Source organism: Anoplophora glabripennis, unplaced genomic scaffold, assembly GCF_000390285.2.
Source record: "Anoplophora glabripennis isolate ALB-LARVAE unplaced genomic scaffold, Agla_2.0 scaffold267, whole genome shotgun sequence".
Classification (NCBI taxonomy): Eukaryota; Metazoa; Arthropoda; class Insecta; order Coleoptera; family Cerambycidae; genus Anoplophora; species Anoplophora glabripennis.
Window position 1 is genome coordinate 225,537 of NW_019416452.1, and position 25,684 is coordinate 251,220.

Here is a 25,684-nt window from a genome sequence, read left to right on the forward strand (position 1 = left end):
CATACCAATACAATCCCCTTGTGGCAGACACTTCTAACGATAATATTACAAGAATATTTGTTTATGTTTAAAAGTAAGTGCAATTTGTAAGCACATCAACAAAATTATTTACACTCCTTTCTACACCACCTGTGAGGTAGTGTGCGATATAAACAAAAAATCAATTTTTTTTAAAAACCTCAACACCCTGTATCTCTAAAACGAGGCCGTTCCAGACCTATGTTTATAAGGCAAACACATACTATTTTAAAGAGATCTATCTACCCTCGAAGTTTCCTGCATAAAATTCGGACCACCCTGTAGATATATGATTATGTTTCCTGTTCTATTTTACCATTAATTAATTTTTTCTAAACATTTTTATGAAAAAAAAACGCAGTTTTTAAAAATTTATAGTGTTTTTTTTTTTAAATTTATTACTCTGCCAATTTTTAAGTTGTAAAGCTGACCCTGTGTGCAAAGATAGTGAATTATATGTTTTAAGTGTACACTAAGCAGGCGCTATCGGACCATTACTTTTGGCACAATTGTAATTTAAATTTTTTGGTGCACTATTTTGCAAAGTTTCTGGATGCGTTGGAGGTAGTCCAATTTTAATTTTTCAGCCGGATTTTGAAATAGTACAAGCTCCCGACTTAGATCGACCTTCACCCATTGAGTTTTCTAATTAAATTTGAATTTTGATAATATAATGTATTAATAAACAAAACTTAATTGGGTCGTCATCTAATTTCCCTGCACAGCTATTTGTAATAAAAAAAAGTTGTTATTTTTTTTCATGAATGTAGTTATTGTGTTTTTGGATCGAAAGTAAAATATGTATAAAATATGCCAAAGTTTAGTCGACATTTTTGTTCCTTGCATAAAACCAGGTATATGTATAGACAGGTATAAACAGGTAACTTTGAATTGAACTTTAATTTTGAATTGAATTGAGTTTTGAACTGAATTTTTAATTGAATTGATTTGAATTGAATTGTATTTAGAATTGAATTGAACTTAATTTTTTTAATAAAAATAGCTGTGTAGGGAAATTGGATGTCGACCAAATCAAGTTTTGTTTATTAATATGTTTATAAATTTAATTTTTAATTGTTTCTTTTACTTCGTAAATTTAAATTTTATTCATAAAAATACCACATGTCTTGAATCGGCACGATTCCGCGTGCGCGAGCGGCCAGAGGAAGAAAAAAAACGACAAGTGGCAGAAAAGCGAAGATACGTATAGTAAGTGCAAAAGAGCGCTCGCAAATAAAAATTTTCACTAAAACCGCATAAACACCCAGAGCCTGTGAAAAACTCGGAAATCATCAAAGAAAACTTGCATTGAATTGGTAAGTGCCGATTCAATGCGATTCTTATTTTTTCATACAGTTCATTTACATCTCTTTTTCTTATACTGAACCAGCGCGTAACGCTGAATAATATGAAATTTACAACAAATACATTATATTATCAAAATTTAAATTTCATTAGAAAATTCGATGGGTGAAGGTCGATCTAGGTCGGGATCTTAGACTAAAAGTGGAAGTATAAAACAACAAAAATATATTCTAATTTTCCGATAAAATGATGCGAAATAGGTGAAAAATTCCTCCAAACATGTTCAAAAACGTTCGAGCTCGCGTACGCAGTCGAGTAGTGGGAGATGAGCGACAGTGGTATAGTTTACTATTTTTGTAGATTACTTACTTTGGAATAGAAAAGTACATTTTGTAAGAAAACTTTCAAATTCACGTTTGATGTCAAGATTTTGCGTAAATGTCAAAAAATGCAAGAATAAAGCAAGGAATGTTCAGGTTCCACATCATTGTGACTTCGTGTATTGGTATTATTTATTAAGTATGTATCACTACTCGATTCTAGTAAAAGCTAATACTTACCTCACCCAACATGTCACGAATTCCGTATTACGAAGATCTTCTCGTAGATCAATAAACTGGAACCTAAAAGAAATGTAATAAAATGAAGTGGTGACGTATTTGGCCATTCTCGTTTCGTCAAATTAACTAACTTTGGTTATTTGTTTTTTGATCATCTACCACTCTGTTGTCATGTCATATCAGATGTAAAGTCAACTATACTCGGCGGCCGAAATTATAAAGAGTGACTAATACATAATATAAAAACACTATTACCATAATGCGTATAAAATATAAAATGATTTCTATACGATTCAATATTATTTATCTTTGTGCCGCTCGCCATGCACATCGGTAGAATATATAATCGTGTATAGACTGAGTTAAACTGAACGTCGATCTACAGGGTGTTTTCACTTTAAATTTGGAAAACGCAGTAATATATTTCCTATCAAAAATTAAGTGTAGTTTGCTCTATAAATTTTTTTTATGAAAGCCTTTGTTTTGGAGATACAGGGCGTTGAAGTTAAAAAAAATAAATACTTTTTGACATATCTCGGCTATCCATGTGTAGATTTGATTGAAACTTGGTGCACATTATGCGTATTGGGGGTTCTCATAATTGGCAGAATATTTGTCTTATCCCATTAGCCAGTGGCGTGCAAAGGGGGATGCGTGGCCCCTTTTTTTTTAAAAAAAGTACGCCATTGAGTTTTTCGAAGAATGTAAAGTAAATTTAAATTCTACCATGCAAAAGCAATCTAAAAGGCCTCTTGGTATTTTTCGATAATACGCAGCGTTCATGAGACTCTCGGACTATTAAGATTTCAATGCATGAAAAAAAAATAATAACGACATTGAGTAGAGGAAAGTAATGAAAATATTTACAGGTTCTTGACTTGCTGCGAAACAAAAAAGTTGCTATAAATTTTAATGCAGCATTTGAATTCAAAGAAAAATATCTCTTTTTCTCATTCAGCACTACCGTGCCATGTTATCATGCATTGGAATCTTGATAGTCCAAGAATCTCATGAACGCTGCGTATTATCGAAAAATACCAAGAGACCTTTTAGATTGCTTTTGTATGGTAGTATTTAAATTTAGTTTACATTCTTCGAAAAACTAAATGTCGAAATTTTTTTTATGCACTGAATTCTTAATAGTCCAAGAATCTCATGAACGCTGCGTATTATCGAAAAATACCAAGAGACCTTTTAGAGTACTTTTGTATGGTAATATTTAAATTTACTTTACATTCTTCGAAAAACTCAATGGCGTACTTTTTTTTGAAAAAGGTGCCACGCATCCCTACCTTTGCACGCCACTGGCTAATCCGATAGGACTAATATTCTGTTAATTATCAGAACCCCCAATACGCAAAATGTGTACCAAGTTTGAATCAAATCTACTCGTGGATAGCCGAGATATGTCAAAAAGTGTTTATTTTTTTTTAACTTCAACGCCCTGTATCTCCAAAACAAAGGCTTTCATAAAAAAAATTTATAGAGCAAACTACACTTAATTTTGGATAGGGAATACATTCCTGCATTTTCCAAATTTAAAGTGAAAACACCCTGTATATTTTATCTCTGTCTTTTGCACTTTGTAGGGAATAGGGAAATGCTTTTTTAGTGGGTGTAAACGGACTTGATTTGCCCAACCTGAGAAACGTCATAGAATAAGCGTAGACGAGGGGTCTAATTCCATGGCTATAATAAATTTATAAATTAAAAAACACAACTGGGACATTTTAAAATGCTGTAATAATTAAAATTGATCACAGTGCCGGTTATAGCAAACCGTAAAAAATATTAGATGTTATGTTTTATTATGTTTTTTCAATACTTTCTATATCTTGTTGCCTTTTACGCAGACACGCCAATGGATTTTCGTTCCCGGCACGCTTCATCCCCCTTACTAGTCCATGAGCTAGCGATGAATCACTATCTATAATTTTGGCCGTCGAGTATAGCAATGATTAAGCACTTGCGAAGTTATTGGTCAAAACGGATTCACCGCCAATGCCTTATACAAAACCATGCTTCACATCATATATTAGTTTTCAATTCACGCTTATAATTCGATTTAATTTTGTTGGTATTTCATATGTTATTTAAGATATCAAGCACCGATTCGGCTAATGATTCGGTTGAATAAGAAAAAAGGCTATCTGTAGTTGTTTACTGCGTTGGAAGACGTAAACTGACCATAGTATAGTAGAGGTCAATGATACGGAGACTCACAAACTAAAGACAGTCCTTTAAAAAAAATGGTAGGTAACAAATATTTTTTATTAAAAACTTGAAATGATTTTAGAAAACATTTCAAATGTATCAAATTAGTAAGTGTTTTTATTTAATTTTATCTAGACAGCAAAATTAGATATCATCCAAATAATATTAATTTTTTAAAAACACTACACATTTTTTAAATGTACGACGGTTTGTTCACACCGACATCAAGAATATGGTGACTTTAAAATAACGTGGTAAAGTCACTCAGTTTTTACAAAATTATTTTCCATTGCAATTTCACTCTCCATTAGTTTCATACAATTAGTTTTAAAAGGTAAGAACAACTGGCAATACTGATAATGACGTTGATACAGGTGTAGGTGCAGCGAAGTAGACAAAAGTTTAAATGCAGTTTAAAAAGAAATTATAATTCGACTGTTTACTGATTGATTTCAAAAAAAAAATTAAAATAGTAAAATACGTGAACACGTAGCACTACCTCGAGAAATAGAAAATTAACCTCCATTTAAAGTTACATCCTGAATTACAGAATTACAGAAAAGTTATTTTGATATTAAAATCTTACTCTAACCCACTTCGCATCTAAAACTTTAAATTATTATTTATTACAAGAAAATAGTATATAAATTAATTCTAGCACTGCTTTCTGAAATTATAATGAGTTGCAACGTAGCTATGCTTACTCTGAAATGTTTAACAGCTTCGTCGTTCATTTCTATTGCGCGTTGTCTAATACCACTACCACATTAATCTGCCAAGTTACGACTTGCACGAGTCGTGCGCAAATAAAATAGAGTGAAATAGCAAATGCATCATACGCCACTACTGTAGTTCATTTCCTGCACCACTAACTGCCCCCAGGGATGGAAGTTTCCAAATTGAGATTCATTTATTAAACGAACCTAAATCGTTCGAATCAATTATCGAATTTCCTACCGCAGCAGACGACAAGTAACAGAACACTCCTTGGAAACAAATGTACCTTAATAAAGAACGAGTGTTGTAAATCACTCGGTCGGTCAGCAGACCATTACTGGAAGTCCTTCCGGAAAAGATCAAATTTTTAAAGGAACGGTTGATATTTTCTTTTCTTTTCATTTAGTTCATTTAATAGTGCTAACACTGCAAATATAACAGACGGTACAGGGTGATTCACTATATTTTGACCCCCCCATTAACTTTTTTGTTTTTAGAATTATAGAAATGTGAAATACAAAAGTTACACGATTTTTTATGAAGTTTTCGAAAATGATAGTAGAAAAACAAATGAAGTCCAAACAAAATGGCAGCGAATGTTAACTTTGTTAATTTAAATGGAACGCCCTGTATATTTTTACATATTTGGATAGAACGTTCCCTGTCGAGCATGTCAAATCGGGTTTGTTGGGTCCATCTCTAACAATAAGCAAGATACAGTTGAAAAACGAAAAGGCTTTTTTATCAAGAAAATAAGACATTTTGTAATTGTTAGACCTGTTTCAGGCATTTCTGCCTTTTTCCCAATTACGTAAGAATTTACCGATTTAGTTGTAATGTATTTTGACGTTTGGGTCATTGATATGGTCCAAAATGCGTATAATTTTAGCTAAATCTCACTAATTATACCGTAAGAGGCGTAAGTACTCTTGGACAATGTCATATGGTGGGCCGTGACAGTGACAGGTAATGTCATGACAATTTGTTATTGTTTGACAGTTTGTATTATTATTTAATTAAAATGGGTTACACAGAAGTAGAAAATTGAAATATCATAGGAATTAAAATAGAGCAAGTTCTTCTCCATACTCTATTTTAAGTCCTAATAATATTTCAATTTTCTACTACTGTGTAACCCATTTTAATCAAATAATAATACAAGCTGTCAATCAATAACAATGTCGTCATGACCTGTTACTGTCATGACCTACCATATAATATTGCCCATGAGTAATTAGGCGTAATTACTGAGATTTAGTTAAAATCCTATACGCATTTTGGACCGTATCAATGTCTCATATGTCAAAATATATTACAACTCAATCTGTAAATCCCTACGTAATTGGAAAAAAGGCAGAAATGCCTGGAGGAGCTCTAAACAATTACAAGATGTCTTACTTTCTTAACAGAAATCCTTCTTTTTTTCAATAGTATCTCGGTTATTGTTAGAGATGTACCCAACAAACCCAATATGACTATGTTCGACAGGGAACGTTCTATCCATATGTAAAATATACAGGGTATTCCATTTAAATTAACAAAGTTAACATCCGCGGTCATTTTGTTTGGACTTCATTTGTTTTTCTACTATCATTTTCGAAAACTTCATAAAAAATCGTGCAACTTTTGTAGTTCACATTTTTTATAACTCTAAAAACAAAAAAGTTAATGGGGGAGTCAAAATATAGTGAATCCTGTACACATACAAGGCAAGTATAACAAAACTGAACTAACAAACTTCAGAAACAAATAAAACTTATGTCCTGTAATTTTCCCTAAAATGTTGTGTTATACTGCTTATATTTCTACATCACAACGGTAATGATTAAAGCCGCGAAGTTAAGCTACTGAACATTTTGAAAACTTTACTCATTTATGAATATTAGTATCTACTGATTAATAGCACGCAAATGTAATACCGATAATACCGATTATACAGAGAGATCCAGAATCCTCTTCGTAGTTGGCAACGGTAACAGTGGTTTACTTCGTTCAGTGGCGGGTTAAGTGCAGTGTCAATAGAGTCGCATACAACAAAAATACAACACAAAAAGCAGAATGTTACCAATAATTAATTTGAGGGGTTTATTAATTTGTTAAAGGAATGAAATACATAAAAATGATTTAGATATTATTAACCTCAAAACTATTATAAGAAATGATTTTTAACAATTATTTAAGTATCTTTTTTTATGCGAACTTCAAAGTAAAAGCAATAATTTTTAAATTAATTTACTTTACCTTCCTCATTTAGAAATGCGAATAAAAAATCGTTTTAAAATTTCTTAAATTTTAACATAAAAAAAAACATGTTATCTATAAGAAAATTAAAAATAATAATTGCTATCGTAAAATTATCTTGGCAACTCCAGTGTTGTTAGCTGTGTGTGCTGTAGCTTCATCTTGTTGAAAGTAACCATTGTGCAATTCGTCATGTTGCAGCTGATTTAAAAATGGCTGCAAAATGTTTTATCTATATCGCTCACGATTTAACTTATCTTATGCTTTTCATATTTAAAAAATACAGTTTAAAAGATCCGTGTAACATCGGCAACACTGCTTGTTTGATTTATGCTACTCGTAAATGCCAGAGTAAGGTCAGCGGTTCTCAACAAGTTTTCCATAAAATAAAAATAAATTGATATATTTATTTGAAACTTGCCTTTCTTATTCCAAATTTTTTCGTAAATAAAACTATTAATGACGTATTAATCTGTACCTCTTTAAAATATTTACAGGGTGTTTCAGAAAACATAGGCCAACGCTCGGGAGCAGATTCCTAAGCTAAAAACAAGATTTCATATCAACATGGATCAGATTTCGCGTTGTTCCTTAGTTACAGGGTGTCAAAGTTTTTAATGTGTTTTTTTCCAAAAATCTAGATTTCCACTTGGAATTTAATGAAATTTGGATAACTAACTATTTACAACCGAATACACATTCCTAGGTATTATTATGTTGAGCATGAGTTACAGGACCGGACTTAGGCAAGTCATTGGATTTAATCAAAGAAAAACACCCATAGATTTCTACCTCTAGGGACATGTAAAAGAGCTTGTTTATAAAACTCCTGTTACTTCAAGGGAAGATCTTTGGCAGCGTTATCAGACGCATTCGCGTTAATCCGCCGAGACATAGGGATATTTCGACGAGTTAGAAAGACCAACAAAAAAGCGAATTCGGGGTTGTATTCAAGCTGAAGGTAGACACTTTCAACATTTCTTGTAAACTGTTATCGAGTTGAGTTGTTTATTGTAGGTACGTTTACAATTCATAATTAATTCTAAAGAAATAAATAATTGTTTGTTTTAATACTACATTTAAAATACCAAAAACTCGAGGGAAAACGAAAAAATAGTAAGAGTCAATTTTTTATCAAAATTTAGAATTTAACCCATGTACTTACCTATAAATTAGACATCTTAACGGAGAACCAATTTTTTCTTTGATTAAATCTAAGGCTTGCAAGTAACTCCGGTCCTGTAACCCATGTTCAACATAATAATACCTAGGAATGTGTATTCGGTTGTAAATAGTTAGTTGTCTAAATTTTATTTAATTCCCTCAAGTGAAAATCTAGATTTTTGGAAAAAACATATTTTATTTTAAAACTTTGACACCCTGTAACTAAGGAACGAAGCGAAATCGGACCCATGTTGATATGAAAAAATAATCTTGTTTTTGTTTTAGGAATCTGCCCTCGAGCGTTGGCCCATGTTTTCTGAAACACCCTGCATATGCATTTCAGGTTCACCTGCTTGAAATGGTCTCATTTAAAAGTGACATGCAGCCTTAGTCTGAATGTCCACAAAACGTCACAGTTTTTTTTTACGTATAGGGGCATAGTTTGGAGAATTGACGTAATTTTCGCGGCCAATATTTCATTTTAATTCGGATTTATAGGTGAATAAAATAATATTTATACGATTTCCTTAAATATTTTTTACAATTCTAAATAAACCTCACTTTTTCATTAACTCCCGAGACATGTTTATTGGAACTATTTTTATTCATGTGATATAAAATCCACCATTAAGGTGTGGCCAAGCATTTTAACTGTACTCTGTAAAAGACAGAGTTTATAATCAAATATTTATTCTATTTAGCTATAATAAGATCTATTAAAAGGCAATCTAACTTTATTTCCTGTACGATGGTATCCAATTTGGTATACTACTAACACTATTAGACTCTAAATTATTGTTAGTGAATATAAAGGGCGAGTTAGTAATCTCAAGGGTTTTGTCAGTTCTAAACTTGAATATATTTCTCGAGCACCAAGTTAGAAAATTACACATCAAAGATTTTAATTAATTTAGAGTAATGTTAAAATCAAAGCTTCTCTGTAACGAACGAATCATTATTTATTTTTCTCTAATTAGAAGGCTTACTTTGTAATTAATTAAAATTTGCTATTACTAATTTCATATGAGCAGAAGGCTAAATAATGAGGGAAACAAAATAATTACGACTTTGGTAATACCTTTCCCGTTGACGGTATTAGTATTAGGTAATTATAAATAGTAAATATTCCAGTTCAAAGTTTTAGGTGTTGATAAATACATTCGCTAATAGATATTAACGATACAAGTTTGATTATGGGATGTTTAACGAAATGAGATCTCATCACCCCGTTCCACACAATCAAAGGACTCGTTGAGTTGTAATGAATCGTATTTTTCAATACTTTACCTCCGTGGGGATTATTCTAGATTATACATATTAATTTATATAGCTGTATAAAGACAAATCTGTTTCCCAAAAATGTGCATTATACAGGGTGTTAGTAAAAAAATGCGACAAATTTCAGGGGGTGATTCTACATGAGAAAATAATGGTAGTTTGCTTATAAACGTATGTCCGCAAATGATTCGTTTTCCGAGATACGGGGTGTCAAAGTTTTTCTTAAAAACTGACGATTTAATTTATTGCTCTGAAACCGGTCGAGATGTGCAAATGAAATTTGATGGGTTTTAAGAGGTAGTTATTCGTATTTTTTGACACGCAATTAAGAATTTTATGTTCATCATTGGCGCGCGTTTGGATAATAATCTCAATTTTTTAAAAGAAAAAAATGGTATGCCACTGAGATATTACAAATTAAAAATTTGTTACAAAAAATCTCTCTTGCCTTTTCTTCGTATGGGGCGCCGTTTTGATGCAAAAAAATAAAACATCTTAACGCGTATTTTTTATTTCTTTAATACATTATCAAGAACTATCTAATACAATAACATTAAACCAGAACAATAACAGAAAATAACACTAATAAAATTTTGAAAAGGCGCAAAGCTACAACAAATGTTCAAAATGACCTCCCTCAGACGTGACACAAGATTCAACTCTTCGCCTCATTGATTGTCGTATTCGCGCAAATATTCCTGGTATATTTCTTATTGTCTCACAGCCGACTATAATTCGATTCCTCAGGTCATCAACATTTTCAACGGGAGTGGAATAAACTAATGACTTAAGAAAACCCCAAATGCAAAAATCAAGAGGATTTAAATCCGGCGATCGAGCAGGCCATTGTTCCGTACCTCCCCCTCCCCTACCTATCCAACGATTTGGATATACTGTGTCTAAGTGATTACGTACATTAATGCTAAAATAGGCTGGTGCACCATCATGCATGTACCATAGGTGTTGTCTCAGCTGTAGAGGAATTTCTTCAAGAAGAACAGGTCTTCCTGTAGGAAATTAAGATAAGATTCGCCTGTTAGTCGTTGTGGGAGGAAATATGGACCGATTAAATGATCATCAATTGCCCCAAGCCATACATTTACGGAAAACTGAAAACTGAAAATGAGCTTCAAAGATTCCATGGGAGTTTTCCTCAGCCCATAAGTGATTGTTATGGAAATTTCGTATACACTGTCGTCCAAAAGTAGCCTCGTCAGTAAACAAAACGGCATTTAAAAAATTAGGAATTTGAGCGATTTGATGATTAATCCATTGGCAAAAAAATAGGCGCGGAAAAAAGTCTCTAGGTAGTAGAGCTTGCACACGTTCAATATGAAACGGATACAATTGCTGTTCTTTAAGAATTTTAAATACAGTGAAGTTGCTTACATTCAATATGTTGGCAATTTTTCGAGTACTTGTTTCAGGTGACTCCGCAATTAACTCGAGAACTGCTTCTTCTAGTTGCACAGTTCGTACTTCTCGAGGGCGCCCACAGTCAACCGTTTGTTTCTTAAATGAACCATTTTCGCGCAAACGTTGATGAAGACGAGCAAATATTGTGTGATGAGGTACCCTACGTCCTGGATACAACTCAGCATACAATCGTCGAGCTTGCCGACCATTTCCATTACTTCGACCATAGACAAAATGCATGTCTGACAATTCCGCATTTGTAAAATTTTCCATTCTTTTCGATAAAAGAAAAATTAATTACTTATTAACACTAATGTTATAGCAAACTAAAAGCTTAATAAATTAATAATGACGAAACGCTAATTTGACATTTCTTAAAAATATTCGTATTTAACAGACAAATGTTGACAGTAGCCTACTAGGTAATGTATTAAAGAAATAAAAAATACGCGTTAAGATGTTTTATTTTTTTGCATCAAAACGGCGCCCCATACGAAGAAAAGGCAAGAGAGATTTTTTGTCACAAATTGAACGAGGAATTCAAAAATGATTTTTAATTTGTAATATCTCAGTGGCGTACCATTTTTTTCTTTAAAAAAATTGAGATTATTACCCGTACGCGCGCCAATGATGAACATAAAATTCTTAATTGCGTGTCAAAAAATGCGCAATAACTACCTCTTAAAACCCACCAAATTTCATTTGCACATCTCGACCGGTTTCAGAGCAATTTAAGAAAAACTTTGACACCCCGTATCTCGGAAAACGAATCATTTGCGGACATACGTTTATAAGCAAACTGCCATTATTTTCTCATGTAGAATCAACCCCTGAAATTTGTCGCACGTATTTACTAACACCCTGTGTATGAAATAATTATATTTCCCATCCTAGCAACCTGTCTATGTAATTTGATATAATATTTATTTTTATTATAAAATAAGCTAACATAACTCTAGTTATTAAAATAGAAACTAGTAGGTATAGAACTTGATAACAGCACAATTTCCACGAGAGAATTCGGTGGATACACACTACAATTTCAAGGAGTAATTCATTATTTTCATCCATATATTAAACAAAATGGTTATAGTGCTCGTTACTATGTAACTAGTCCAAGCATTCTGTGACGGCTTAATGTTAAATTAGCAGGAATTATTACTTGGAAAAAAAATATGACCGCATAGGAAATTAAATTTTAAATTGAGTTTATTTTTTTTAAACTCGATCTAAAACGGCGAACATGGCCAAAAAAAATTCACGAATTTGCAAAAAACGCTTTTTCTTAAATAACTAAAAAACTATAGCTCCGATCGAAAAATTTTAAAGGAGAAAGTTGTAGCTTTTAAAAAGGTGCATTTTTTATTCTTAAAATTAATTAAATCGTCTAATTTTTTTAATATCGTAGTAATACAACTCTACCAAGAAAATAAAACGAAAATCGTTACTATAGGGCCATACGCTGAGAAGATCTAGCCAATTTTCGAGAGCGCCTTTTTTCGAAGAATCGATATATCCAAAAAAATGTACTTTTTTGGCTTGTCGCGGACTAACTTGCAGTAAATAGCAAATATGGGAACGTAAATGTAAACGAGTTATAGAAGAAGAGAAAAAAGATTTTTACCGGTTTTTTCAATATAACTCGAAAACTAACAAAGCAATCGATACTTACAAAAAATCAGTCAATAGATCTTTTAAAACCTACAACTTTCTCGTCTCAAATTTTTCGATCTGAGCTATATTTTTTTAGTTATTCTAAAAAACCGTTTTTTGCAACTTAGGTAAATAATTCTATTGACGACACTAATTGCCTCTTAAATAGCTATCTGTTAACAAACCGATACAATCTCTATATAACAGGATTAGCCACCCTATATTATACGAGGAAGATTCTAAACAAAACTATTTTTTAATTATCATTTAAATTAAAACAGAGCTCGACCACGCTGAATTACAATATGCGCATGTCCTGGCACTACAAATCAGTACGACGTATATCATTTGTAACTGTAACCTCACAAATTTGAGTACGTCGCCAAACAATTATATGGACTAATTCACAAAAATTAAACATAAAAAATACAAGTTCTTATAGCATATACCGGGTGAGGCATTTATCTTGAGACAAAATAAAAGCTCGGTTGGACTCGATTATTTCGAAAAAAATTTCAGTCAAAAATTGTAGGGCATCGAGGGGGCCATTGAAAGGTCCATATTACGACTCCCGATTTAGACCGGAAGTGGTGTAATTAGATCGAAATTTGACTTTTTTTAAATGGAACGCCCATTTTTTTTTACCACGAAATCCGATTGAAAAACAAAATGAAAATACTTTTGTTCTTAAAAAATAAAAATAAAACAAGAATCTTGAAGCAACGGAGTACCTTGTTGGGATCACTTTTTTAAATGTTTCAAAGAATTCAAGGGTGAAAAGGGGAGGTGGCTATCTTGACTTGACCTTTAAAATTATCTCGACCTTGACTTCACGATCGTTTGAAGATCAAATATACACTTCAGTCTTCAGCAAATCATAAAAATCTTCAGAAATCTGAAGAAACTCTTCAATTCACCGAAAACAAGCACCCCAAAGTGAATAAAAAAAACTCCTACGTCCACGTCGTTATTTCTGGGTAGTGCTAAAAGTAGTTAATAATTATGCAGTTTTTCGACCTTAAAATGATCTTGGTATCTGATCTTGTTCTTGAAGTAAGTTCATATTTTATTGTAAAATTTCCCGCTTTTGTATTTTGCGAGATCAAAACAAAGGTTTCCATTTAGAATTTTGAATTTGATCTTAAAACGACCTTGAAGTCAAGCTCAAGGTCATGTCAAGATAGCCCCCTTTTCACCCTACAACTTTTGTATGAAACATTTTTTCAAAAAAGTGATCCCAACAAAGTACTCTATTGTCACAAGATTCTTGTTTTTTCTGTTTTTACGGCGATTTTATCTAATTATTACTTATTACCTAATCCATCTGAACTGGGGCATTTTAGACCGATAAGCATTTTGCCTACTATTTCCAAATTGATTGAATTAGCATTCAAATCACAGATATCACCATTTGCTCTTGATGATAATAATATAATTCCCCCTTTTCAGTCTGGCTTTAGGCCGTTGCACAGTACAATTACTGTCTTGGTACATTTTACTGACGAAATCCTTAAAGTTACAGACAAAGATCTAGTTATATGTCTCATTCTTTTAGATTACATCAGCAAGGAGTTTGATATCTTGGACCACAATATTTTATGCGATAAACTCACTTACTTTGGCTTTGACATCACCGCTTCCTCCTACATTCGTAGCTATCTGACCGGGAGATCACAGGGGTCCTTATTGAGGCCTCTGCTGTTTTCCTTATGTCGACCTTTATAAATATTTAAACACGTGCAGAGCTATCATTACGCAGATGATTCACAAGTTTATTACAGTTTTCCTGTAGGAGATGCAAACTCTTCAAATAATGTCATCAATAACAATTTAACATTATTAGTATCTCAGCCGCTCACAGGTTACAATTGAATCCAAATTCGTCCAAGGTCTTAGTATTTAGTCCCAAAAAGAAAAGATGCAGTGTAAAATCTCAGATCATTGTTAAATTTTGTAACACTGTGTTAGACGTTGCTGATAGTTGTAAAAATCTGGGGCTCTCGTTTGATTCACTAAACATGTAAATACTCTTTGTCGCTCATCTTATAATACGTTAAAGCAACTTTATCCTCATAGGAGTATAATGAGCTCGAAGTTAAAAATTAACATATGCGTTTCTCTTAATTTTTCAAAATTGTCATATTGCGATTGCGTTTATGGACCAGCCCTACTAAGTACTGATATAATACGTTTACAGAGAATTCAGAACAGTTGCTTTAGGTTTGCGTACGATGTTACAAAATTTGAACGAGATGTGAGCGACTTAATTCGAAATAACGGTTATCTTAACCTTGTAAACACTCGGAGATTGCATCTATTAAGCCTTACTCCCAACATATTGGTCAGTAGTACTCCTGAATATCTGCACAGAAAATTGCAGTGTCCACAAAGAATCTGCATTTCCATTAAAAAAAATCAACGTCCGGTCTAAAAACACCACTTACGGTCTAAACCGGAAGTCGCAATATGGACCTTTCAATTGCCCCCTCGGTGCCCTGCAATTTTTGTCTAAAACTATTCTCGAAATAATCGAGTCCAACCGAGATGTTATTATGTCTCAAGATAAATGCCTCTTCCGGTATATAAAATTGTTTTCGGCACTTACATTCCTGGTTTTCGCGGCGAACTCCCTAGAAAATACCTTTACAATTATTTATTATGTTGCATTTAATCCACTGCTAAAAATCATCTTTCTTCAACTTCCATGGCATAAACTACAGGAGTTAGCCAAAATCTGTTTGGCTAGGTGCGAGACCCATTTCTTCCTATCCAGTCAGTCAGATTTGAGGTATTATTTAAATACTGAACGAACTGGCGAGTTCATTAAAGCTATTTCCTCAACCAAAAGTTACAATAAACGTCGCCTGTAAGTTTTCGTGATAACACAGATGGATTATTATTAATGTCACTAACAAGTACAATAGTCCATTAACATCAATCAAAAACCGATGCAGAAAAAATGTCTGCTGTACGATTATTTTTTCTACCCAAATATATGCGAAAATTCACAATACTATTTCTATTAAAATACGCCTCGTTGTTGATTTAATTTTACAATCCGCCTACACTGAAAAATATTAGGGGACAAATACTTGAACCCTCTGAAAGTGATATGAATACAGTAACTGCCTCCATAGGGTTGTGTGTACCGTCCAGTGACACACTTAGTTGCTCAGCTACACATCGTTCTTTAATATTTATCGAAACCTGCTAGCGTTGAGAACACGTTAGAACAATTTAACAAATATTCCTCTGTTTGGTAGACGTTTTTGAGACAAAAACGTGTCTCTATCATCAGCTGATCCTCTACGACAGTATATTGACTGTGGATCTACTTAATTGATTTGTGTTTATTTATTTATTTATTTATTTATTTATTTATTTACTTATTTATCTATCTATCTATCTATCTATCTATCTATTTATTTATTTATTTATTTATTTATTTATTTATTTATTTATTTATTTATTTATTTATTTATTTATTTATTTATTTATTTATTTATTTATTTATTTATTTATTTATTTATTTATTTATTTATTTATTTATTTATTTATTTATTTATTTATTTATTTATTTATTTATTTATTTATTTATTTATTTATTTATTTATTTATTTATTTATTTATTTATTTATTTATTTATTTATTTATTTATTTATTTATTTATTTATTTATTTATTTATTTATTTATTTATTTATTTATTTATTTATTTATTTATTTATTTATTTATTTATTTATTTATTTATTTATTTATTTATTTATTTATTTATTTATTTATTTATTTATTTATTTATTTATTTATTTATTTATTTATTTATTTATTTATTTATTTATTTATTTATTTATTTATTTATTTATTTATTTATTTATTTATTTATTTATTTATTTATTTATTTATTTATTTATTTATTTATTTATTTATTTATTTATTTATTTATTTATTTATTTATTTATTTATTTATTTATTTATTTATTTATTTATTTATTTATTTATTTATTTATTTATTTATTTATTTATTTATTTATTTATTTATTTATTTATTTATTTATTTATTTATTTATTTATTTATTTATTTATTTATTTATTTATTTATTTATTTATTTATTTATTTATTTATTTATTTATTTATTTATTTATTTATTTATTTATTTATTTATTTATTTATTTATTTATTTATTTATTTATTTATTTATTTATTTATTTATTTATTTATTTATTTATTTATTTATTTATTTATTTATTTATTTATTTATTTATTTATTTATTTATTTATTTATTTATTTATTTATTTATTTATTTATTTATTTATTTATTTATTTATTTATTTATTTATTTATTTATTTATTTATTTATTTATTTATTTATTTATTTATTTATTTATTTATTTATTTATTTATTTATTTATTTATTTATTTATTTATTTATTTATTTATTTATTTATTTATTTATTTATTTATTTATTTATTTATTTATTTATTTATTTATTTATTTATTTATTTATTTATTTATTTATTTATTTATTTATTTATTTATTTATTTATTTATTTATTTATTTATTTATTTATTTATTTATTTATTTATTTATTTATTTATTTATTTATTTATTTATTTATTTATTTATTTATTTATTTATTTATTTATTTATTTATTTATTTATTTATTTATTTATTTATTTATTTATTTATTTATTTATTTATTTATTTATTTATTTATTTATTTATTTATTTATTTATTTATTTATTTATTTATTTATTTATTTATTTATTTATTTATTTATTTATTTATTTATTTATTTATTTATTTATTTATTTATTTATTTATTTATTTATTTATTTATTTATTTATTTATTTATTTATTTATTTATTTATTTATTTATTTATTTATTTATTTATTTATTTATTTATTTATTTATTTATTTATTTATTTATTTATTTATTTATTTATTTATTTATTTATTTATTTATTTATTTATTTATTTATTTATTTATTTATTTATTTATTTATTTATTTATTTATTTATTTATTTATTTATTTATTTATTTATTTATTTATTTATTTATTTATTTATTTATTTATTTATTTATTTATTTATTTATTTATTTATTTATTTATTTATTTATTTATTTATTTATTTATTTATTTATTTATTTATTTATTTATTTATTTATTTATTTATTTATTTATTTATTTATTTATTTATTTATTTATTTATTTATTTATTTATTTATTTATTTATTTATTTATTTATTTATTTATTTATTTATTTATTTATTTATTTATTTATTTATTTATTTATTTATTTATTTATTTATTTATTTATTTATTTATTTATTTATTTATTTATTTATTTATTTATTTATTTATTTATTTATTTATTTATTTATTTATTTATTTATTTATTTATTTATTTATTTATTTATTTATTTATTTATTTATTTATTTATTTATTTATTTATTTATTTATTTATTTATTTATTTATTTATTTATTTATTTATTTATTTATTTATTTATTTATTTATTTATTTATTTATTTATTTATTTATTTATTTATTTATTTATTTATTTATTTATTTATTTATTTATTTATTTATTTATTTATTTATTTATTTATTTATTTATTTATTTATTTATTTATTTATTTATTTATTTATTTATTTATTTATTTATTTATTTATTTATTTATTTATTTATTTATTTATTTATTTATTTACTACACTGTCCAGAGAGAAATCCAATTACAGAACAGAAAATACAATATTATAGGTTACAAATACATAAAAGAAAAATATACAGATTAAAAAAACCTTAAAAAACATGCATAAAGAACATAGTTTAAAATAAGAACAACTACAATTATTTACATAAAATAAAGAAAAACTAAGCGGAAAAAATGCGTGTCTTATGTCTGTAGGTTTGCAATAAAAAATATCAACATTATTTTGAATAGTAAAATGATGATATTACACATGACAAAATATTGGATAATTAGAATGTTCCCGTTGTTGCTATATTTAAATTAATTACGCCTCATTGAATTTCTCGACAAACGGCAGCTGCAAGAACTAAACCAGACTAAAAGAATCGGACAAATTTGGTGTTTCAGGTAAAATGTCACCCCGCTCCTGATGCCTTCAACCCCTGCGAAGACCTAATGGGCAACTGGGCACTGCGCGTTCCCGTCTGGTTCATCTCCCTCTCGGCCGTCATCGGCAACCTGTTTGTGGTCATCGTTATCGCCACATCACATTTCCGGTTAACAGTGTCCAAATTCCTCATGTGCAATCTGGCCGTCGCCGATTTGTGCATCGGCATTCATCTATTGCTGATTGCCGTCGTGGATGCCTGCTCCATAGGGGCCTACTTCAATTCGGCCATCGACTGGCAGGAGGGTGAGTTGCACTATTACATTTTATCTATGTTGTTTTACAGGTACATAGATAGATCAATCATCTAGATAAAGTGTGAATATACTTTGTAATATATAGAAAACAAGACAGTCTATTTCATCGCCATTACTGTCACGTTTTATCTAGATTAATCATTGAAACTGAACAAGATCTCACACGGAAAGCCATTCGATGAATCGTCATCGTCATTTTTGTCTAGATGTCCAAACAAATAAAATATGATTGTATTTTTTACTATCTAGAGAACAGTCAAATCAATTCTCATCACCATGTATTTAAAATTAAAATGCCTCAAACAATCATGATCATCTTCATATCTTTTATCTTATATAAAAACGATGAAATTAGTACCTACAGATGTATCATCCAAATAAAATAAGTTCGATATGAAGACAATCCAACAAACCATTTTCGTATCTAAATACAGGGTGTCCCGAAATTCATGCAACAAAGTTTGGTCACAGATTCTTAAGACAAATTTAGGGGACCCATATTTTTTATTTTTGCCAAGTGGTTCCCTCGTTCGGAGTTACAGCCCCCTGAAGTCCGCGTCTAAGAATAATCTTTTTTTTATATCTCGGAACCCTGTTGTACGAGAATCACTAAATTTGGTACATAGGAGTTTTATGACGTGGAATCTGATGGTGCTACGTTCATTGGTGCCAAAAACATTTGGTCGCATATTTAAATTTCTTAAAAATTATCAGTCCACTAGCCATTAAATTTAGAAACTGTTTGTCACTTTATACTTTTTTCGTGAAACGCAATGTTTTCGAGAAAAATTTTAAAATGTGATCGAATGCATATCGTGATTCACCATTTTTCTCAAAAACATTGCATTTTACGAAACAATATCAAGAGACGAAAAAGTTTCTAAATTCAATGCCTTTCTAGATAACTAATAATTTAATAAAAACTCACCCCACGAAAAAGTGTCTTAAGGGGGTTTCTCGCCAAAAAGCGTAGCATTGTGAGATTTCACATGTTATAAAACCCCTGTGCACCAAATTTAGTGATTCTCGTACATCATGCTTTTGAGATATAAAAAAGACTTCTTAGGGGCAGATTTCAGGGGGCTGTAACTCCGAAGGAGGGGGCCAGTTGGCAAAAAGAAAAAATACGGGTCCTTTAAATTTGTCTTAAGAATCTATGACCAAATTTTGTTGCATGAATTTCGGGACACCCTGTATATGTATAGACTAAATTATCATTTGATCTATACAGGGTGTCCCAGTGTGAATGTACAAAACTTTACCAAGAGCTAGACCAGAATATCTTTCTGCGATGCACTCTCACTGAGTTACAGGGTGTTTAGAAAAAAAATAATAAAAACTTTCCGGGGGATTTAAGTTGTTTTTGGGTGAAGTGTATATCTAAGGTCATTAAAACTACATGGTGCTTATTTCGATCTGACGCCAGGGGCGGCCTAAGCCAACATGTCCTCAAGGTTATGTCTTCATAACTTTTACATATCCTAGTTTTATGTAATTTGATTACGTTTTCCTAAATCTGCAGTCGATTCTGAACAAAAAATGTGCTCTTGTTTCATAGCTGAAAAATGAACCGTTTTCGAGTAAATTGGGTCTAAAGTATCGATTGCATTAGTTCGTAGAAAATTGCATGTAAAGATTTTATTTCTTGTTATCTAGTCATTATAAAAAACAAAGTTGTTTACCGTTGAGGTACAGTTTCCCTTGTAGCTGCGGCTCAATGAATATGAAGAAACTGAACAGGTTTTCTATGAATTATTTAATATCTGTTTACGTATAGGGAAACTAAAAATAAAATTGAAAATTATGTCACATAAACGAAATTATGTTAGCAAAATGACAATATAAAAAATAAAATAAAAATAGAAAACAATTATTTCAATAAAAATTCTCGAAATACTGTCCATTTACTTCAATGCATGCCCGACATAGTTTGACCAAGGAATTGTAAACCCTTCGCAAATCAAGGGTTGCTTGAATATGCTCGGTGGCTGCATTAAATTTTTGAAGTAAAGCGGTTCTCGTGTTACTGGCTTTGGCATACACCAGTTGCTTCATATGATCCCTGTAAAAAAAATCAAGCGAGTTGAGGTCGGGGAACCTGGGAGGCTACATAATAGGTCCATTTTTCCCAATCCAACGTTCTGGAAAATCTAAATCGAGCCACGCAGATATCTGTCTTCCATTACGAGTAGGTGCTCCATCTTGTTGATAGTATAGTTTTTCCAAAGTCAATTGAAGAACCTATAATTTCAAACTATGTACCAGACTCGGTCGCTAAGCAGCAACTCGGCATTGAAATATTTGAAAAACTTGTTCCCATATTTATTTAGCCATACCCATATATAGGTCTGTTCGAACTAAACGTGCAGGTTGTTGAAATGTATACGACCAGTTGAAGAATGCGAGCGCGGGCAAACGAAATGTAACACAACTGTATTGGGCTTCTGGCAATAATCACAACAGGCGATCATAAATTGCCTAGCAGTGCAGTGCTGCAGTGCGGAATTTGGTGTGAATCAGGCAATTTTAATTTATTATAGGCACCTTCTATCAATCATTCATATTACAATTGTGAAAGGGAGAAATAAGAGGGATATTTTGTTTACTTATATTATCACAGCATGGCATTTTGGAGACCTTTTGAAACGGAACAAAACAAAATTTACCACCAATATAATAAAATTGTTTGAGGACATAAATAATTAAAATATTTGTTGGCCAGATGAACATATAATAGACATTTTCTACACATTATAAACAAATTATTACAATTTTTTACCTTTAGCAGAAAATTTTTGTACGGACGCCTATGAAACTAATTAAATTTTATTACCAGACGTTTTTTTTTGCATATTCAACTGACTTCGGAAGGACTATACATTTGATTGTTAAGATTAATTGATATATGGATAATGAAAGTACCGTAATCTGACTACCGACAATTCACTTCCAAAAATACCTAATGAAATGGGAAAAATATGTTTACGACTAAGTGAACTTGAAAGTCTTGTAATTTATCTACATAACTTGTTATTTATAGAATATATAGAATTAAGTAAAAATGAATGGTCTGAAGTCACAGTTATTTATGAGAGAAATTATTTTGATGTTGAGGAAAATGAGCTTTTAGTTAGGAAAAGCAAGTTATGAGAGAAAAAGAATATACTGTGCAAAAGTGACCCCATTTTCCCTAGGTTAATTAATTAAAAAAGTATGTAGTGTATCCTTATAAATGTGTCAAAATTCCAAATCATTGAGTCAGAAAACAACGAGGTTATTATTAAAAATCTGTAAATGATTTAAAGGATGATCAATACTTGGAGTGAATAGGTAGAAAATGCATCTTGAAGTTGTGCATTTGTGAAAAACAACGAGTACGTACCCAACCCACCCTCAACATGACGGACTGACGTTTATAAAAGAACTGGGCCATTAAAATGGAAAAGAAAATGAGTCTGAAACTCTTTTCATAGTTTTTGAGAACAAAGCTTAGGAATCAATTGTTGTCATCTCGTGCAGCAGCAATATAGCGCATCATAAATCACTACAAAAGGTATTAAACTGACTTACAGTTAACGCGTACAACTGAAATGTAATTTTAATGCAATTTTATAAGTACAAGGGTGTAACTTAGGTACTTGCAAAAAATTTTATGAGCTTAATTTTCGGTAGGTATTAAAATTTATAAAAATATACGTTTCCTGTAAATTTAAAGGAGGGAACATATACAAGATATTTTTTAAATCAGAAAAATCACCCATATTTTCTCTTGTTTCGGAGCTTATGAATAATATATTAATATTAATCAGATTAATTTATTAATCTTCTAGAAACCATTTTTCTTTCTTCTAAGATTAATCAAGATGAAATATGACGGTTACAGATATTAAAATAATTTTAATTATTTTTAAAAACTAAATAGCGGGACAATATCGTGGTTTTGAGACGGTTGATTTAATTATACTATCCTTTTATCCTTTAACGTTTCTTATTGTTTAGAAAGAATGACAATATAATGGAAATGAGGAAACGTTGTCGCAGACGAGCTAAAAATAATATAAGTGGGTAACCGTTTCAAATAGCCTAGCAGATGTTTTAATAAATTGATATTTTTGCATTTAAAATAGAATATGAAAAAGGAAAACGTTTACATTATCCGATAAATTTTATAATCTACGTATTTAAAAAGTTAAGTACTTATACCAACCATTTCTAATCTAATCACTTTAATAAACGAAACACTGTTTACTTATAGGTATTTCAATTGATATATTTCGAAAAAGTGTTGCCCAATATTGTTATAAACAGAATTGATCATTGAATGTGTTATTCATAGTGTTACAGTATTCCACTTACAAAATTGTCCACGTGATTCTTTGATCAAAATTTAACCATCGTCAAAGTTCAAATCAACATACATATGTAGGTTTGAGACACGATGTTATAAATGTCCTTATTTATTACACGTTCCCTGTTACATGAGTTGTCATCAATAAATAGTAAAGTTGTGAACTAGTACCAAACTGTATAAAAAAATAATATTTTTGATGAATATTATTACTAATTTCTTTCAAATTAATTTTCGTTCAATCAGAAAAATATAAAAACAATAAATGTGTAGTTAACGTAATTGAAATGATCATTGGATATTTTGGCGAATGCGCCAGGGATTCGATAAAATAAAAATTCTATATCTTTTGCACCCCAACTGTATTACTAAAACATAATACATAATTCTGAAGTTTTTAACTTTTGATGTCCAGTTAAATAACCACTATTTTGAAATTTGCAGCTGCCTGTAAGTAATTACTTCAGGACTGTCACATTCTATTTTTTTAAATCTTTTTAGGAAATAATGCTACTCTATTATTTATATTGTTTTAGTAAGAAAAATATTCATTGAACTTTTACTCTCGACATAAAATTCAAATAGGGGGTATGGTATCAGGTATACAGTAAATAATAATAATAATAATAATAATAATAATAATATACTATTAGGAGAGAGTGAAATTCCCAACTGGATGACTGAAGGCATAACATACCTACTGCCAAAAAAGGGTGATACGAAACAACCAAAGAATTATCGTCCAATCACATGCCTTCCCACATTATATAAACTATTAACTGGAATACTAGCAAGTAAAATATATGAACACCTGACAGAAGGAAAGGTAATACCTGTAGAACAAAAGGGGTGTAATAAAGGTAGCTACGGTTGCAAAGATTTACTATTGTTAAGTAAGATTATCCTAACAGATGCTAAGTGTAAACAAAAAAACTTAGCAATATGCTGGATAGATTATAAAAAAGCATATGACAGCGTACCGCATAAATGGATTTTAAAAACATTAGATATGTACAAAATACACCCGAACATAATTAGGCTTTGTAGAGAGAGTATGAAGAAATGGAATACAACAATAAACCTAAACACCAGCACAGGTAAAATACAAACAAGGAAAATAAAAATACGATCCGGTATATTTCAGGGAGATGCATTATCGCCTTTATTATTTTGTATTGCTTTATACCCCTTATCCAACACATTGAATAAATTGAAGAATTCAGGATATCAGTTATATAAAAATGAAGACCGCATCACTCATCTATTGTATATGGATGACTTAAAAGTTATAGCACAGTCTGACTCGGCGTTAGAACAACAATTACAAACAATTAGAGAATTTAGCTCCGCAATTAATATGGAATTCGGGTTGGACAAATGTGCGAGGGCTAATATAGTTAAAGGCAAAATTCAAAATAAGGAAAATGTAGAAGGAGACCCTCCAGAAGACATAAAGAACCTAGAACCAGGGGAGACGTATAAGTATTTGGGCATTGAAGAAAACCCTGAGATCTGTAATACTATAATGAAAGAGAGAATTATAAAAGAATACCTAAGAAGAACACGAATGATATTAAAGACTCAACTAACAGCTAAAAATAAAATGCAGGCAATCAATACCTTAGCCATACCTGTAATTGAATACAGCTTCGGAATATTAAATTGGACTATGGAAGAATTAGACAGACTGGATCGTAAAACCCGTAAACTATTGACCATCAACGGAATCCTACATCCTAGAGCGGATATTAATCGGATATATGTTTCGAGAAGAGATGGAGGTAGAGGCATGAAGCAGATAGTTAGCACGTACAACAGAACAATAATATCTTTAGCAAAGTACATTAAAAAGAATAAAGAAGACAGATTTGTAAGACAAATACTAAGACATGAAGGCCAGAACACAACTAGGAAGACAGTGATTAAACAAGCAAAACAAATAATAAAGAAATACACGGCAGACGAAATAGAAATAGAGGCTTGCAACATCAAGGACTTGATAGAAAAAAACATGAAACAAAGCTGGGAGCAAAAAAGTCTCCATGGACAGTATTTAAAGAGAATTGCTAAAGAAGGTGTAGATAAGAGAGAAACGTTTGCCTGGTTGACGAGAGGAAATGTAAAAGGAGAAACAGAAGCTCTGATAACAGCCGCACAAGACCAAGCCTTAAGAACGAGGAATTATGAAAAACAGATATTAAAGATTAGACAGGATGATATGTGTAGATTATGTAGACAACAGGCGGAAACAGTAGACCATATAATAGCGGGGTGTCAAATTCTGGCAGAACAACAGTACATTAGTAGACACGATAAAATATGCAGTTACATACATTTCACTATTTGCAAAGAAAAAGGATTCC

General features: G+C 29.8%; 1 protein-coding gene across 1 annotated transcript in view; it reads left to right on the top strand.

Annotated features, from left to right (window-relative positions):
- LOC108905465 (lutropin-choriogonadotropic hormone receptor-like) overlaps positions 1-25,684 on the top strand; it is a 205,151-nt gene that overhangs the window by 168,301 nt on the left and 11,166 nt on the right. The window contains exon 12 of the mRNA XM_023454593.1: positions 18,677-18,962. Coding sequence (XP_023310361.1) covers positions 18,677-18,962 — 286 coding nt within the window. The remainder of the gene's footprint in view (positions 1-18,676; positions 18,963-25,684) is intronic.